The following is a 17,951-nucleotide window of genomic DNA, read 5'->3' as shown; positions in this document are numbered from 1 at the left end:
GCACATGCGTAATTAATACAGAAAATCACTTTGTGTCCTAAAGCAAGACAAATGCTCATTTTTTTAGTTTTTATTGTAGTAAATATACAGGTAACAAAACATTTGCCCTTTCAACAATCCATTTTCCTTTTTTGATAGGAAAAAACTGGAAATCGGATGCCTTCACTGATAGCATGATATAAAAAAAAGTTCTTCAAGGCTAACTTATAATTGTACTAGCATTGTGGTATTTTATTTTTGGAAAATTCTAGTTGTCAAAACAATAAAAAAAAAAACAAACCAAACCCATTGCCATCGAGTTACTTCCGACTCATGGTGACCCTATGAGGACAGAGTCAAACTGCCCCATAGGGAAACAGTAGAGGGGAAGAAAAAGCAAGTCTTCTTTAAATTACACCTCCCACTGGATTGCATGATTTTCTTTTTAGTGAATTGCAAACCTTTCACAGATACCCTAAAGCCATAAGACTTTTAAAGACTATTTTGTGTTTAATATGTTCCATAATAGATTTCTGTATTAGGTTGGAGAAGTGGGGTCATTTCTTAACCTAATAACATGAAAAGTTTTCTTACAGATCAGAGATGGAAACATCCCAATCAGATTGTATGTCCTTGGAAGAAAGTTTAACCTTGATGACTCGTTAAAACAGTGGTTTGTTGATTTGCCTTTAAAGCTTGCCTAATATGTCCATCCTCAGATTTTCATCTTAACAGTGGGGTATATCCTATTGTAAATGGTGGAAGAAAAGTCTGCAGTACTAAACCATGTATAAATATCCTGCTAGCAGTTACCTTCACGTATTCCCACTGACCATTGTAGACCGCTAGACCACAGGTGACATCTTTTTTTGCCTGGCTGTGTTCTTTCCCTTGGTCATTCATTGGAGGTGGATTCAGTGTCTCACATCTGTTTATCTCCTAGGTCTTGCATATGTAGAATATAATTTTTTGAAATGTTTTTCTTTTTATTATAATGTGGTCATAGTCTACAGTTCATCATAAAGGAAACTGGATTATTGGCAAAAGTGTTTTTGGTGCCTCCTACCTCTTGCCTCCTCTCCCCACTGCTGTCAGTGATCTTGCTGAGGTACAAATCTGGTCATGTCAGTTCCTTTCTGAAAAACTTTACGGCTTCTCATGATTTAGGATAAAATCCAAAAATTTTAGTACAGACTGCAAGGCCTTTGATCGTTCATGATCTGACCCATGCTTACTCTTCTGAAGTCAACTCTGCTCCCTCAGCATCTTGTGCAAATGTCTACTATAGCAGTGATCACACTGTCCTCATCAAGTTTCTTGTTTGTCTTCACCACTACACTTGGCTCCTTGATAAAAGTGGGTTTTATTTTAACTCCTCCCAGGACCTGGCACCGTTTTTGGCACTGATTAAGTGAGTCTCCTGGTGCCTGCCCAGCCCAGGAACACTACAGTCTTGTCAAACCAAGCTGTAGTTCACTTTCTTTGGTTTCTATATGCTTTCAGCAGTAGTATTCTCTTTTGTCTGGGATGCCCTCTATTTCCTTTAATCCCCCACTTCTATTTACCTTTCTCTATGATCTCACAACACCTTATACCTCCATCAGAGTATTACTACATTATATCTGTTTGTATGCCTTTCTGTCAGTCTGATGTAGCATGGGGAATTAGGTTCTAAAAATATAAAAATGAATAATAGTAGCAGTGATTGGCACATAGAAGGTGACCATAAAGGTGAATGAATGAATGAATGAATAAATGACTAGATGAATGAATGACCCTTATTGATGGTATGCTACAAATTCAGGGAAGTGGTTTATAAACAAAGGATCTGAATCGGTAGCCCAAGCATCAGGTTCAGCCTGCATATAAGTTTTCTTTGGCCAGTGCAATGTTTTTTAAAACATTAGAACGTAAAGATTCTCTCCTGTTGCCTCTCCCAGGTGTCTTATACCCAGCAGCTTTACACAGTGGTTACTGCTGCTTGTAGCTACAGGTATTTGTGTGACCCAGGTTCTACTGTCCATCAGGAGGTGACTACAATGGCTTGGATAGATCTGATTGACTAATCACAGATCTTTATATACCTAACTTGCTACGAAGAAGCAATAGCCACCTTTGAAAAATTCATTCAGTTTTTGGAATTTTGCTTTTCATTTTAAAAGTTGCAAAATACCAAAATGTGTGTGAGTGTCTGTGTATCTCATGCTTACCTGAAGCAAGCATTTTCAAACTATTGTTATGTATTTTCCAACTCATAAGCAAGTGTCTTATGAGTTGGAAAATACCTAATATTAATATTATATTCGTCTCCAAGATTCACCACACTTTGTTGATGTTGTTAGGAGCCGTCGAGTAGGTTCTGACTCATAGCAACCCTATGCACCACAGAATGAAACACTGGTCCCGCACCATCCTCACAATCATTATGCTTGAGCCCATTGTTGCAGCCACTGTGTTCATTCATCTCGTTGAGGGTCTTCCTCTTTTTTGCTGACTCTCTACTTTGCCAAGCATGATGTGCTTCTTTAAGGACTGGTCCCTCCTGAAAACATGTCCAAAGTATGTGAGACATAGTTTCGCCATCCTTGCTTTTAAGGAGATTCTCGCTGTACTTCTTCCAAGATAGATTTGTTCATTTTTCTAGCAGTCCATGATTTATTCGGTATTCTTTGCTAACACCCAATTCAGTCATCAATTCTTTTTTGGTCTTCCTTGTTCATTGTCCAGCTTTCACATGTGTGTGAGGCGATTGAAAACACCATGGTTCGGGTCAGGCACACCTTAGTTTTCAAGGTGACATCTTTGCTTTTGAACACTTTAAAGAGGTCTTTTGCAGCAGATTTGCCCAATGCAATGTGTCATTTGATTTCTTGACTGCTGCTTCCATGGGTGTTGTTTGTGGATCCAAGTAAAATGAAATCCTTGACAGCTTCAGTATTTCCTCCATTTATCACAAAGTTGCATATTGGTCCAGCTGTGAGGATTTTTGTTTTCCTTATGTTGAGGTTTGATCCATACTGAAGGCTGTGATCTTTGATCTTCATCAGTAAGTGTTTCAAGTCTCCTCACTTTCAGCAAGCAAGGTTCTGTCATCTGTATAACATAGGTTGTTAATAAGTCTTCTTCCAATCCTGATGCCCATTCTTCTTCATATAGTCCAGCTTTGTGGATTATTTGCTCAGCGTACAAATTGAATCAATATGGTGAAAGGATACAACCCTGATGCACACCTTTCTTGACTTTAAACCACACAGTATTCCCTTGTTCTGTTCGAACCACTGCTGCTTGATCTATGTACAGGCTCCTCATGAGCACAATTAAGTGTTCTGGAATTCCCATTCTTCACAGTGTTATCCATAATTTGTTATGATCCACACAGTTGAATACCTTTGCATAGTCAATAAAACACAGGTAAGCATCTTTCTGGTATTCTCTGCTTTCAGCCAGGATCCATCCGACATCAGCAATGATATCCCTGGTTCCACGTCCTCTTCTGAATCCAGCTTGAGTTTCTGGCAGTTCCCAGTAGATGTACTGCTTCAGCCACTTTTGAATGATCTTCAGCAAAATTTTACTTGTGTGTGATATTAATGATATTGTTTGATAATTTCTGCATTCAGTTGAATCACTTTTCTTTGGAATAGGTGTAAATATGGATCTCTTCCAGTCTGTTGCCCAGGTAGCTGTCTTTCAAATTTCTTGGCATAGACAAATGAGCACTTCCAGCGCTGCATCCATTTGTTGAAACATATCACTTGGTATTCCATCAACTCCTGGAGCCTTGTTATTCGCCAGTGCCTTCAGTGCAGGTTGGGCCTCTTCCTTCAGTACCATCAGTTCCAGATCACATGCTGCTTCCTGAAATGGTTGAACGTCAACCAATTCTTTTTGGTATAATGACTCTGTATATTCGTTCCACCTTCTTTTGATGGTTCTTGTGTCATTTAATATTTTCCCCATAGAATCCTTCAGTATTGCAACAGGAGGTTTGAATTTTTTCTTCAGTTCTTTCAGCTTGAGAAATGCCAAGCGTGTTCTTCCCTTTTGGTTTTCTAACTCCAGGTCATTCACATGTCATTACAATACTTTACTTTGTCTTTTCAAGGCATGTTTTCAAATTTTCTGTTCAGCTCTTTTACTTCGTCAGGAAAGAAAGAAGAGACCAAATGGATGTCAGAAGAGACTCTGAAACTTCCTCTTGAATGTCAAGTAGCTAAAGCAAAGGGAAGAAACAACGAAGTAGCGACTCACTAAAGTAGAATGTAGAACATTTTCTTTATAAACTATGTTATGCCAATTGAGCTAGATGTTCCCCAAGACCATGGTCCCCACAGCCCTCAGCCTAGTAACTCGGTACCTCAGGGAGTTTGGATGTGTCTGTGAAGCTTCCACAGCGTTGCCTTGGTCAAGTTGTGCTGGCTTCCCCAGTATTGAGTACTGTCTTGCCAACAGGCAATTTTGTGCGTGGCCACCTAAGATACTCCACTGGTTTTACCCTGCCTGGAGAAGGAAGAATGAAGAAAACCAAAGACATAAAGGAAAGATTAGTCCAAAGGACTAATGGACCACAACTACTACAGCCTGTACCAGACTAAGTCTAGCACAGCTAGATGGTGCCTGGCTGCCACCGCTGACTGCTGTGACAGGAATCACAATAGAGGGTCCTAGACAGAGTTGGAAAAAAGTGTAGAAGAAAATTCTAACTCACAAAAAAAGAACAGACTTACTGGCCTGACAGAGACTGGGCACGCTTTTAGCTTGATAATGAAGTCACTCCTGAGGTTCACCCTTTAGCCAAAGGTTAGACAGGCCTATAAAACAAAATGAGACTAAGTGGGCATACCAGCCCCTGGGCAGGGTCTAGGAGGAAGGAGGGGACAGGAAAGCTGGTGATAGGGAACCCAAGGTAAGGAAGGGGAGAGTGTTGGCATATCATGGGGTTGGTAACCAATGTCACAAAACAATATGTGTGCTAATTGTTTAATGGGAAGCTAGTTTTGTAAACCTTTTGTAAACCTTCATCTAAAGTACAATAATTAAAAAAAAAAAGATTGCCCCTTGATTAGCAGTTAATAGCCTTATTGTTAATAATATGCTAAATAAATTTCTGAAAGGGCTGGGGTTGCCAAAAGTAGCTCAGATCCAAATATTATGAAATATTCTGCCCAAGCTATTGAGCCAGAATACCATTTCTGGGAAATTATCAGTGAATTGTTTTGGGTACTCACAGTCGGTCGGAGAGAATGTCTGAACTTGTTTTAAAAATTGTGTTTATTAGCTAGAACAGTTAGAAAGATATGTCAGATATCAAGAATAATAATAATTTGAGCCAACTTAAGAAAATGAATATGACCATCTTATAAAATTTCTGGTGTGCTCATCTGAGATGATCACTAAATGAATGGTGCTTTTATGCCTTGTTTTTCTTTATGGTTTTGTTATATGTTTATTTCCCTAAATAATGTATGGTTTAGTTTTGTAAGTTTTTGAACTTTATTTAAATGATACTACCATATGTATTCACTGGCAAGTTTTTTTTGTTGTTGTTTTCCTCGCTCGGCAGTATGTCCTCCCACCACTAAATAAATAGTTCCGGTTCCTTGTCATCATTTCCAAAGCTTGAGGTGGTGGGTGTTAAGTGGCATTTCATTATGGCTTTAATGTACATCTTTTTTGTCTTTATTCATGTTTAGGTGTTGTTTATGTATTTTGGGTACTAATGTGTTGCAAATAGTTTCTCCCAGCTTGTGGCACATCTTTTCATCATACAGTATTTTTTGATGAAGTTCTTAGGTTTAATGTTGTCAAATTCATTAAACTTTCCCTTTTTGCCTTAAAAAAAAAGTTGGAGGGCAATTCACTTACCTTAAATTCTAAAATTAAAACCCAGCAGTCTTCTTCTAAAATTTAAATAGGGTGTAGTCATATGGAATATAGATTACAGAACACATTCACAGCCATTTTCTCTTTCTTTCTGTCTCCTCTGATTTCATCCTAACAAACCCGTGAGGTAAGTAGGACAAAGATTTTCATCTCCATTTGCCAGTGAAGAAACTAAACCTGAGAAAGGCAAAATGACATACCTAAGATCATACCGTTAGCAAATGCTGGGACCCCAGCACAAAGCCAGGTCTCCTGACTCCCAGCCTTCCCACGTCATCACCCTGCCTCATATTGTATTAGTGTCTTCATTGTGTATAGTTTTTTACTGAGTGGAAACTACAGTTGAGAAGGGAGGTAGTTTTTTAGCACATGACTATTGAAGTGGCTCGGAATTGACGGTTGGATTTCCAGATTGCTAAACAGTAAACAAGATAATCAAGTACACAGAAAGTAGACCAATTCAGCAGATTGAGATTTCCCAGAAAGTTTACGTTGTGTCATACAAGACAACACTGAAAGTTTTATATAGAGAGATGTTTCATTTTCTGGATTAATCGTTTTTTACATTGTGCTATTTGATTATTACTTTAAAAAAAAAACCTTTATTGATATAGAGATATAATACACATGCCATACAATTCATCCATTTAATAGTTAAATGGTTTTTAATATATTTAGTTATGTAGCCATCACCACTAATTCTAGAACATTTTCATCACCCTAAAAAGAACTGCTCTGTACCCGTTAGCAGTCACTCCGCATTTCCTCCAAACTCCTCCTTGTACCCCAGTGCTAGGCAATCACCAGTCTACTTTTTGTCTGTATGGATTAGCCTGTTCTGGGTAAACCAAAAAAACAAACCCAGTGCCGTCGAGTTGATTCTGACTCATAGCAACCCTATAGGACAGAGTAGAACTGCCCCCACAGAGTTTCCAAGGGGCGCCTGGCGGATTTGAACTGCCATCCGTTTGGTTAGCAGCCATAGCATTTAACCACTACGCCACCAGGGTTCTGGGTATTTAATATAAATAGAATCGTACAATATATGCCCTTTACAATTGGCTTCTTTAACTTAGCATAATGTCTGGATTCATTCATGTAGCATGAATCAGTACTTCATTTTTTTTTTTTTTGCTAAAATTCCATTGTATAGATATACCACTTTTTTTCTATCCATTTATCAGTTGATGTACATTTGAGTTGTTTCTACTGTTTGGCTATTATAAATAATGCTGCAGTGAACATTTGTGTACAGATTTTTGTGTGGCCATAAGTTTTCATTTATTTTGGGTATATACCTAGGAATGGAATTGCTGGGCCATAGAGTAGTTCTGAAGGAGTCCCTAGGTGGTGCAGATGGTCAGGTGCTTGACTACTGGCTGAAAGACTGGCAGTTCGAATCCACCTAGAGGTGTCTCAGGAGACAGGCCTGGGGCCCTGCTTCCGAAAGTTCACAGCCTTAAAAACCCTGTGGTGGACAGTTCCACTCTGACACACATGGGGTCCCCTTGAGTCGGAATTGACTCAATGGCAACTAATAACAATTCTATTTTTAAAGAACTGCTGGACTGATTTTCAAAGCAACTCTATCTTGTATTCCTATCTACAGCGTATGAGAGTTCAGATTCTCCACATCCTTCCCAACACTTGTTCTTTTCATTTTTTTGTTTGTTTTTAATTATAGCCATCCTAGTGCATGAGAGGTGGTATCTCATTTTGGTTTTGATTAGCATTTCCCTGATGGCTAATGATGTTGAGAATCTTTTCATCTGTTTAATGTCTACTTGTATAGTCTCCTGAAAACTATTCAGATTCTTTGCCCATATTTTAAATAGGTTATGTTTTTACCGTTGGATTATAGGAGTTCTTTATATATTCTAGATACAAGTCCCGTATCAGATAAAAGATTTGCAAACATTTTCTTTGATTATGTGGATTGTCTTTTCATTTTCTTGATGGTGTCTTTTGAAAAGCACGAAAGTTTTTAATATTGATGAAGTCCAACTAATCTCTTTTTTGCTTTGTGCTTTTGGTGTCATATCTAAGAAATCATTGCCTAATCCAAGGTCAAAGATTTACACCATTGTTGTCTTCTAAGAATTTTATAGCTTTAGCTCTTCCGTTTTGGTCTTTGGTCCATTTTGAGTTAATTTGTATATATGATATGAGGTAGGGATCCAGCATCATTCTTTGATGTGTGAATATCTAATTGTCCCAGCACCATTTCTTGAAAAGACTTTGATTATTATTCTTATTTTAATAAAGGAGAATAAGAGTACTTCTTTTTTTTTTTTTTTTGAGAGTACTCCTACAAGACCATGAGATGGCAGTGGTGTAGCATTCTGAATAACGGTTCTGTTCTGTTTTGTGTAGCGTTATAAGTGACATCCAGATTAGCAGAGATATAGGACGATTTCCTTCCTGTAGAACAATTGTTTATTTTGTATGTTTCCTCTTTGCTCTAAGTTCCACCTCTCTGAAAATCTTTTTTTTTTAATGCCTGTAAAATACACAGAACTTTATTAAAAATAGTATCCTCTTATTCTCTAAAGAGGAAGGATTCATACATGATTGATTTATGGGTAAAGATAAAGTACAGTTTCACAATTTAGCAAAACATACATAGTTTCTTGGCCCAGTATTTTTCAAAAAGGCACAATTATGTTTGGGAGTGTATTTCAACCCATTTCTGGTTCGAGGTATAGTCCCAACTGCTACTGTGTCTTGTGGAACTCAAGAGTTCTAAGTTGGACACAAAGGAAACCTCCAAAGACAGATTCATGCGGACCAGGGAACTGAGGCATGCATGGTAGGGATGTTACAGGATAGGGCTTCCCAGCTCCGGACTGAGCGCTGCTTAGGTTTTTACCTTCTTCTGAACAAGAATGACCAGAAAAGGCCCAGAGATTCCACACGAACAAAGGTTTATTAGAGACAAAGTAAAAGGCTTGTGAGGGAGAGAGAGAAAGGGGTTTCCACCTATGCTAGCCTCTAGTCTCTCTCTGGACAAAGGATTTCATAGGGCTTATAAAAGTTCTTAGGTGGGAAAAAGGCATTATCTTTATTCATTAGATGGGTGGAGATTTCTAGAAGGGGAGGGGTTATGGAAATCACATAAGCACGCAGTTAGAATTCAAGATGGACTTCCTCGCAGAGGTTTCTGGAACTAAGATGGAGTCTGTCACAAAGGCTGCCGGGATGTGGATATTGTGCATGCGTGATACCTCTGAATCTTGTTTTGAGCCCCGGCGAAGGGTCTCTGTTCATGTTTGCCTTATGTGGAAGGTCATCCATAGGCCACGTTGATCTTTACTGTGTATGCTCTGCACCTGCTGAGGCCTTGCAAAAACAACTCAGGAAGATTATCAGTAATTTATAGCTGGTCAAACACACAGGGCCTTGAGATGTAGCCCCTTATCTTGTCTAAGCACTTAGTTTGTTAATTATAAGTAGTTTTTGGGTGCCAGTAGCAAAAGTTACATGGTAGTTTGTACTTAGGTGTAGATTCAGAGACTATTTAATTATAGCTGGTCAAGCACACAGGGCCTTGAAATGTAGCCTTTATTTAATTTAGCCCACCCAATCTCTTCCCTGTCTCGGGGATAAACCAAAAAAAAAAAAAACAAAAACCAAATCCATTGCTGTCGAGTTGATTCTGACTCACTATAGGAACAGGTGTGTATATATTAAGAAGTATTGGTTCTAGTAGTTTTAAAAGTGATTTATGAAAATATGTAATGTCACATCACTTAATATAATGAAGTAATGTTTATTTTTGCTATTCTTAGAATTGGAAGGAAACAGTTTATTTGGTATCTGTGGGCAAGTTGAGGCTAGATTTTCACACAGATGAGGAAAATGGCTGTCTGCCCCTTGCAATGACCTTAATAATGCAAGGCATACCCACCCTTCCCCACCAGGAATCTGCCGTGATGAAAAAGCTCATCTAGAAATTCTCCGTTTTAGGTTTTTACTGTTTTTTTTCCCCCATATATTTCCTTTTGAATGCAAGTACTCCTGAAAAGGGATATCAGTGACTAACTGGCAAGTGGCAGGAGGTAATTAGATGAGGAACAGAAGGGCCTGGAGATTCCAGAGTAGAGGGTACTTAAACAATTTTGCCTGTTATAAAAGTAATGTATGTTCATATAGAAACTTGGAGCCCTGGTGGCACAGTGGTTAAGAGCTTGACTAGTAACCAAAAGGTCGGCAGTTCGAATCTACCAGCTGCTCCTTGGAAACCCTATGGGGCAGTTCTAGTCTGTCCTATAGGGTCAAACTTGGAGAAATGTGAAGAAGAAAATAATCCCATAATTCCACCACCCAGAGATAAGTACTTTTACCATTTTAGTGTATTTTCCTTCTCTTAAAATTTTTTTTTTATACATAATAGTATTCACAACTGAGCTCAGTCTACTTTTGTATACATGTCACAGTTTTTCATGCCATGAAAAGCTCTTATCAGCTTCATTTTTTTCAGTATCATTTTCAATGATTGTATACATTTCATATAATGGATGTGCAGTAACTCAATTAACTTAGATATTTAAGGTGTTCCCAGTTGGGTTTTTTAGTTTCAAAGAAATCATTTCGTTACTAGCCCTCTCTGGGGGGCTTCTTGTCTAGAAGCTGTTGGAAGCAAGAGTCTGTTGGAAGGGGGTTAGTCAGGAACTGTGCAGTGGAGCCCTCTGTTCTGGGGCCTTGAAAAACAGTGATATGTCCGCCTCAGCATGCAAACCAAGTACACTGAAAGGAAAGGGAGGCCCAGAAAACAGAGTGGGGAATGAGAGGAATGAAATCACTGATTGTGCCTTCCCTTCCCAGTGAAGGTCCTTTTGGCCTCAGGCCAGGCCTCACCTACCCATTGCTTTTGAGTCGGTTCCAAGAGGGAAAAGAGCTTTAAATTGAATGTGTGATTGAAGTTTTAAACTGGGTGAAATTGACCTGGAGTGGACCTTTTTTTAATACTTGAAAGTTGTTGGAAAGCTAAAGGAAGTGGTTGAGATATTCAGAGATAGTAAAGGGCTATTCTGGATAGCCAATTGAAAGTAGTGATTCGAGAGAAAAAAATAAAGCCATTTCTTGTTTGAGTTCCACCAAATTCACACTGAACATAAGAGTTAGCATTTCATAATTACTTTAATAAGGTTTTCTTTGAAACCTTTCTCTGAAGACTGCTTTATCTATTCATCCTTGTTAAGAATTTCTTCAAATCCCTCTCTAGTTTGTTTTCTCCGTTTGTCAAAAACAATGGCTTAACCAGGGTTGGGGGTGGAGCGGGGAATTATTGCTTATGGAGTATTGAGTTTTGGTTTACAGTGATGGAAAAATTGAAATGATTAAGGGTGGGGTTATACAGGTGATTAATGTAATTGTCGTCAGTAAGTTATACACCTGTAAAAAGTTGAATTGGCAAAAGTTGTGTGATATTTACAACAGTGACCAAAAAAAAAAAAAAAAATGTAGCTGCTAAGGCTGCTTATATACCATCAAACACCTTATGGGATTTAGTTCCTTGGTCTGGAGGTTTAGGGTCATGGGTTCACGGGACATCCCAGTTAATTGGCCTAATAATGTGTTTAGTGCTTCTGTTTTAAAACCTAGTTGGAGGTGCAGTACCTGGGGTCTTAAAAGCTTGCAAGCAGTCATCCAGGGCACAACAATTGGTCTCTTCGCCAGGAGCAACAGAGGAAGAAAGAGAGTCAGGAATAGGAGGAGGATATAGAATATGGGGCTAGTTGCCTCCATGAACAGTTGCCTCCTTTGCCATGAGACCAGAAGAACTGGATAGTGCCTGGCTACCATTACTGCACGTTCTGAGCAAAGATTCTATAGAAAAATTATGATCAAAAGGGAGAATACAGTATAGAATTTCAAACTCTCATGGAATCCGGATTTTTTGGAGTCAGGGAGGCTGGATGAATCCCTGAAGCTATTGCCCTGAGATAATCTTTAAACCTTAAACCAAAAATATCCCCTAAAGTCTTCTTAAAACCAAATGATAGTTTAGCTTAACTAGTAAAGCATGTCAGCCTTGAGCAGTATGCTCTTTTAAGAACTATCTATATGGGATCAAATTGCCAACAGCAATGCAAAAGATTAGGTAGAAACCTTAGGAGGGACAGTGAATTTATGTTAATGGGGGAGGAACAACTCAGAAAAGGAGGGAGAGAATGGCTGCACAATTCATAGAATGTAATCAGTGTCGAATTATACATGTAGAAACTGTTGGGGTCCATTCTGCTGTGTATAGTCTCAACATTAAAAAAAAAGAAAAACCGAGTAGTTTATTAATGTCCCTCCCAACAATTATTTCTATTCTTTTTATCCCACATTTCTAAGTTTTTTTACTTTATATATTTTATAGTAGTTATTTGGGTTCATTACTATTATAACTTTATTCTGAATTGTGCCTTCTCCATGGATCATTATTAGCACCTCAGTATAAATGTCCTAAAACATTAAATTGTCAAGGTACGTTTTCTTCATGTTCTGTTTACAGGGCACTTTTTTCAGCACATAATTCTCAATCACATCTTTCCCTCCTCTTTATGAAAAGGTTCACTCAGACTTCTACTGGTATCAATTATCTGTGATGAGAAGGATCACCTAGATTTGAGTTTTTCTTAATTCTCTAGACTGTTTCCTATCTGTTATAATAAATAATAACCAGAACTCACATTTTTCTTCTGAGTAAACATATGCCTAAAAGCTAATTTTATCCAAAATTAAGTACATACTTAAAAAAATTTGTAAGCAGTAGTTATAATAGAAAAAAAATTTGGAGCACACTTCGAATAGCAAGGCTTTATCTAACAGCGGTTTTGGGAACAGAAGCCAGGCACAGCCTACTGAGGTCTTTCTTGTTACGATAACTTTATACCTGCCTAGTTTATTAGAAATGAATATTTCTCCAATGGGGATGTATATGTTAAATTCTAACTTAAAGTATGTGAACTTTTCCATCATGCGTGTTGCTGTCAATGTGGCTGTTTATAAAGAGTGGTAACATACCAATGGTGATGATGCAGTAATAGCTAACATGTTTTGACTACTATTATGTTCCGGGATTCTCCACAAAAGCATGAAGCAAACATTATTGTTATCCCCAGGAGGAGACTGAGTAGCAAGTTTAGTGACTTGCTTTTGATTACACAACCAAAAGGTGACAGAGCCAGGATTTCAACTGAGGTAGCCTGACTCTAGAACCTGTACCTTTAATTTGTCACTATTCTGATGACAGTCTTAAAAACTACAGAATTTACATAAAATGTATATGAATTTTCTAGCTTCTTACCCAAAAGGTCTTTGAAAAGCACTTTTCTTCTTATGTTTTCCTCTTTTAGGCAAATTTATGGGGTCGCTGTGAGTTGGAATTGACCTGATGACAATGGGTTTGGGCTTTTTTGTTTGTTTAGGCAAAGAGGCGGGCTTCCATGTAGATACTGATGATTTGTGATTCATTACCAGTTTTTTTGGTGGTCTTTCATTCTGCATCTGTATTTAGAGAAAAATATCTCAACTTTCATGTTCCTTTGATGTGAAAATTTATGATAGCCCTGAATAAAAGAAAAAAGTGTTCTTAATAACACTGAGATTGTTTTCTGAAAAACAGTAACCCAAGAAAACATTAGATTTTGCAGGCTTGTCACAAAAGACTGGTTGATTCTTTTGTATGTTCTTAAAACTTTGATTTTTTTCTTTTTTCCAAATGGTATTTATAATCTAGTGGATAGTGTAGAGGCATACTTTCCACTCTTGAGTTCTGCCAAATCATCAAATGATCTTTGAGAAGCCAAGGAACCACTCTGTTTTAGCTTCTCAGCCTGTCAAATGTTGACAATGTGTGTGGTACTTGAACATCTCTGTTAGGAGAAAGGAACTAAGGGAGAGAGAGTATTTCTAAATACACAGGCATTTGTGAAAATGAAGGAAAGCTGTTTAGGATTAGAAAGATGTGTTAGTTTAATTTGGAAGTCAGTAAACACAGAACAGGTCATGATAAATAACAAATGGCTTGTTACCCATCTCAAGGTAATATGAGGCTACTTTCTTTCATTATCTTTGTTTCTTTTACAGTCCATCAATATTATGGAACTGACTTTACAGAAATATGGAAGTTATGAAAAATTTGAACAGGCCACTGGTGGTAGTCTGCTGTCCAAAACGCGAATCTGGAGTCATGTTAGGAAGTACATGGTGAAAGAAGGCTGCCTGGGTGAGGTGAGTCTCCTGTGAACACGAGGAGGTGACTGTGGCATTTTCACTCTCCGTCACTGCCACACGTTTTTTTCCTGCAGGTTTTGCTTGCCCAACCCTACTCATTAGTCACGCAGGTTGTCACTAAATACTATACACCTAAGTTCCTGATGCATAGAATTGTTTTGTTGTGCTCAGTGTCTTCCTATTCTTTTCTTATTGCTGTTTCTTTATAGCTTGAGGGGTGATGTGAATTGTTTTATGAGAATTATTAATAAAGAGATTTGTCCCAGTGTCCTCTCTTGTTAGTAGTAAGTTGTTAGTAGTCAGTCACGAAATAAGCCTTAACCATCTGCAATGAACAGGACTCACTCCTGTACCTTTTTTTGCGTCATTTTAGCCAGGGACTGTATTTGAGAACACACCGGGGTACAGTTCTAAGTCCTTGGTGTCTGCTTCAGCACAGCCATCTACTTTTCTTACAACCCGATAAAAGTTCTTGGGTTCCCAAAGACTGGAAATCGGAAGGGTCAAAGGCGGTTGACTCTACATTTTGTCCTCTTGGTTTCTGGGAGATTCGAGGTGGGCGTAAACAAAAAAAAAAAAGTGTTAATTTATGGGTCCGTTGTTTTCTGTGAAAGCTTTTCCCCTCTTACCTTTACATTTTATTTTATGTAAATGTATTTTTTCCTCTTGCTCCTTAGATTGTAGTTCATCTCACTGAGGACTTGCTTTCCCGAGCTTCAATGACGGTAGTAAATGGATGTCCAACTCTGACCATCAATGTTTCCACTGCACGCGAGCACTGGCTGGAGGGAATGCTGAGGCATGAAATAGGTAGGGGCAACCCTTTTCCTTTTGCTCCTTTACACTATCAGGAAGTCACTTTAAGGAAGTCTTTTTTTTTTTTTTTTAATAAAAGGTTTTTTCTTAGTACTATTTGGCAAAAAGTCATGAATTTGGTAATTTTCACTTGGACTGAAGATAATGTATCATTCCAAATTAGATTTTCTTAAGGCACTGTTTAACTGTATTAAGTTTGGAATATCATTTAACCTTTGGATTTCAGTTCCCCCACTTTAGCTCCTTGGAGTTGAATTAAGTGCTAAGATTCTTTTCAAATATTAAATTATGATTCTTCCCTTTAAAACGTAAATTGTTACAAAGCTTATACCTCCTCTAATGGGACATGTGATCTGTCTGAAGGCAGTACTCTTTCAAACCCAAAAGTCTTTAGAATCAGATCATTTTCTATTTTGATTTGAAGAGACACATCAGATGGGTTTTAGAATTGTTGATGGAATCTTTTTTTGGAGAAGAATTAAAACAAGAGTGGCATTTCTTGTGATACATGTGCTTTTTCTTCTCCACAGGCACACATTATTTTCGAGGTATTAACAACCTCCAGCAGCCATGGAACAGTTGGACTGGCCGTAAAAAACATGAGCTGAAGCCAAACAACCCCACAGAGGAAGGACTGGCAAGTATTCACAGTGTCCTGTTTAGAAAAGACCCCTTTTTATGGAGAGCTGCCCTCCTCTACTACACTGTCTATCGAGCCAGCCAAATGTCTTTTTGCGAACTCTTCAGAGATATTGGCAAGTTTGTCAAGGACCCCAATACGAGATGGGATTATTGCGTACGGGCCAAGAGGGGATGGACTGATACTTCCCAACCAGGTAGGTGTCTCTGACTCTACGTTTTCTGACTTACTGGGTTGTTTTCTAGTGATTTTGGATACTTCCTAATTCCCCAATCAGAGCATTCACTCGCTTATGAACAATTAAACCTTTGTTATATGATGTCTGTGCTAGTTTTCCCAAACCATATTTCCTTAGCATTATTTTTTCCCAGCTCATTTTGAAAAATTTCTAACCTACAGAAATATGGAAATAGTAGTAGAATGAACACCCATACATTCCTTTACTTAGATTCACCAATTGTTAACATTTTGCCAATTTTGCTTTCTTTCTCTTTGACTTTTGCAAACAGCTTTAATGAGATATAATTCATACAATTCACCCATTTAAAGTGTACAATTCAGTGGTTTTTAAAATATTTACAGAATTGTAAGCCATCACCACAATCCATTTTAGAATATTTTCTTCACCCCGGGAAGAAACACATACACATTGGCAGTTATTCCAGTCCTCCAACCCCTACTCTAAGCAACTACTATGCTACTTTCAGTATCTATAGATTTGCTTATTCTGGACATTCCTATAAATGGAATCATATAATAATCATATAATAATGTGGTCATCTGTGACTGGCTTTTTTCTTTGCGACTGACTTAGCATAATATTTTCAAGGTTCATCCATGTTGTAACATGAGTCAGTACTTCATTTATTTTTATTCTTGAATAATATTCAACTGTATGGATGTACCGTATTTTATTTATCCATATATGAGTTGATCAGTTTTTGGGTTGCTTCCAAATACTGTTTTGGCTGTTGAGTTAATGCTGCTGAGAACATTTGTATACAAGTTTTTGTGTGGGCGTGTTTTCACTTCTCTTGGGTGTGTACCTAGGAGTGGAATTGTTGTGTTGTACCGTAACCGTTTAACCGTTTGAGGAACTGCCACATTGTTTTCTAAAGCATCTGCACCATTTTACATTCCTATCAAAAGTGAGAGTTTCGGTTTCTCCACATCCTGTCAAACTTGTTATTTTCATTAAAAAAAAATTTGTTATATCCATCCTAGTGAATGCGAAGTGGTATCTCTTCGTGGTTTTGATTTGCGTTTCCGTGGTAGCTAGTGATATTCAGCATCTTCTCATGTGCTTACTGGCCATTTGTATGTCTTCTTATGGAATTGTCTATTCAGATCCTTTGCACATTTTTATATTAGGTTATTTGCATTTTTATTATCAAGTTGTAAGAGTTATACAAGCCCTTTGTCAGATAAATGATTTGCAAAATATTTTCTTCCATTCTTTGGGTTGTCTTTCCACTTTCTTGGTGGTGTTCTATTTGATTTTTAATTTTGTTGTGGTAGAATATATATAACAAAACATTTGTCATTTCAACTATTTTTACATGTACAAGTGACATTAACCACAGTCACCATGTTGTGTGACCATCACCCCACCACCATCTGTTTCCGTATTTTTTTGTCTTTCTTAACAGAACGCAGTATCCCTTAAGCAGTAACTCGCATTTCCTCCTTCCACTGCCAGTGGTAACCACTAATCACCTTTTGTCTCTGTGCATTTGCCTGTTCTAGACATGTCATGTGAGTGAGATCATAACCTATTTGTCCTTTTGTGACTGACATTTCATTCAGCATACTGTTCTCAAGGTTCATCCATGTCAGAGCATGGGTTAGAACTTCACTTCTCTTTATGGCTCAGTAATACTCCATTGTACATATATACCACAGTTTGTTTATCCATTCATCTGTTGATGGACATACAGGTTGTTTGTCTTTTGGGTAGAAGAATTGCTGGATCATATGGTAATTCTATGTTTAACTTTTTGAAGAGCTGCCATACTGTTTTCTATAGTAACCACACCCTTTTACAATCCCACCAGCAATGGATGAGGGCCCTAATTTCTCCACATCCTTGTCAACGCTTGTTGTTTTCTGTTTTTCTGTGGCTCAAACCCATTAGTTGCTTGGCAGGAGAAAGATGTGGCAGGCTGCTTCTGTAAAGATTACAGCCTTGGAAACCCTATGGGCCAGTTCTACTCTGTCCTCTAGGGTCACTATGAGTCAGAATCGACTTGACGGCAAGGGGTTTTATAATTTCTTTTAGTAATGTTTTGTAGTTTTCAGTGAAAAAGTCTTTCATTTTCCTGGTTAAATTTGTTTCTAGGTGTTTATTTCTTTTAGATGTTATTGTAAATAGAACTTTTTTCTTAACTTCCTTTTTAGATTCCTTGTT

At 37.9% G+C, this 17,951-nt stretch overlaps 1 protein-coding gene across 2 annotated transcripts in view; it reads left to right on the top strand.

Moving 5' to 3' along the window:
- Window positions 1–17,951, top strand: part of MATCAP2 (microtubule associated tyrosine carboxypeptidase 2) — a 52,085-nt gene that overhangs the window by 26,465 nt on the left and 7,669 nt on the right. For both annotated transcript variants that reach the window (XM_023544294.2, XM_064290140.1), the window contains exons 3-5: window positions 13,942–14,085; window positions 14,766–14,898; window positions 15,435–15,740. In XM_023544294.2, coding sequence (XP_023400062.2) covers window positions 13,942–14,085; window positions 14,766–14,898; window positions 15,435–15,740 — 583 coding nt within the window. The remainder of the gene's footprint in view (window positions 1–13,941; window positions 14,086–14,765; window positions 14,899–15,434; window positions 15,741–17,951) is intronic.

Source organism: Loxodonta africana, chromosome 8 (genome assembly GCF_030014295.1).
Source record: "Loxodonta africana isolate mLoxAfr1 chromosome 8, mLoxAfr1.hap2, whole genome shotgun sequence".
Lineage (NCBI taxonomy): Eukaryota > Metazoa > Chordata > Mammalia > Proboscidea > Elephantidae > Loxodonta > Loxodonta africana.
This window is presented reverse-complemented; position numbering and strand designations above follow the sequence as displayed.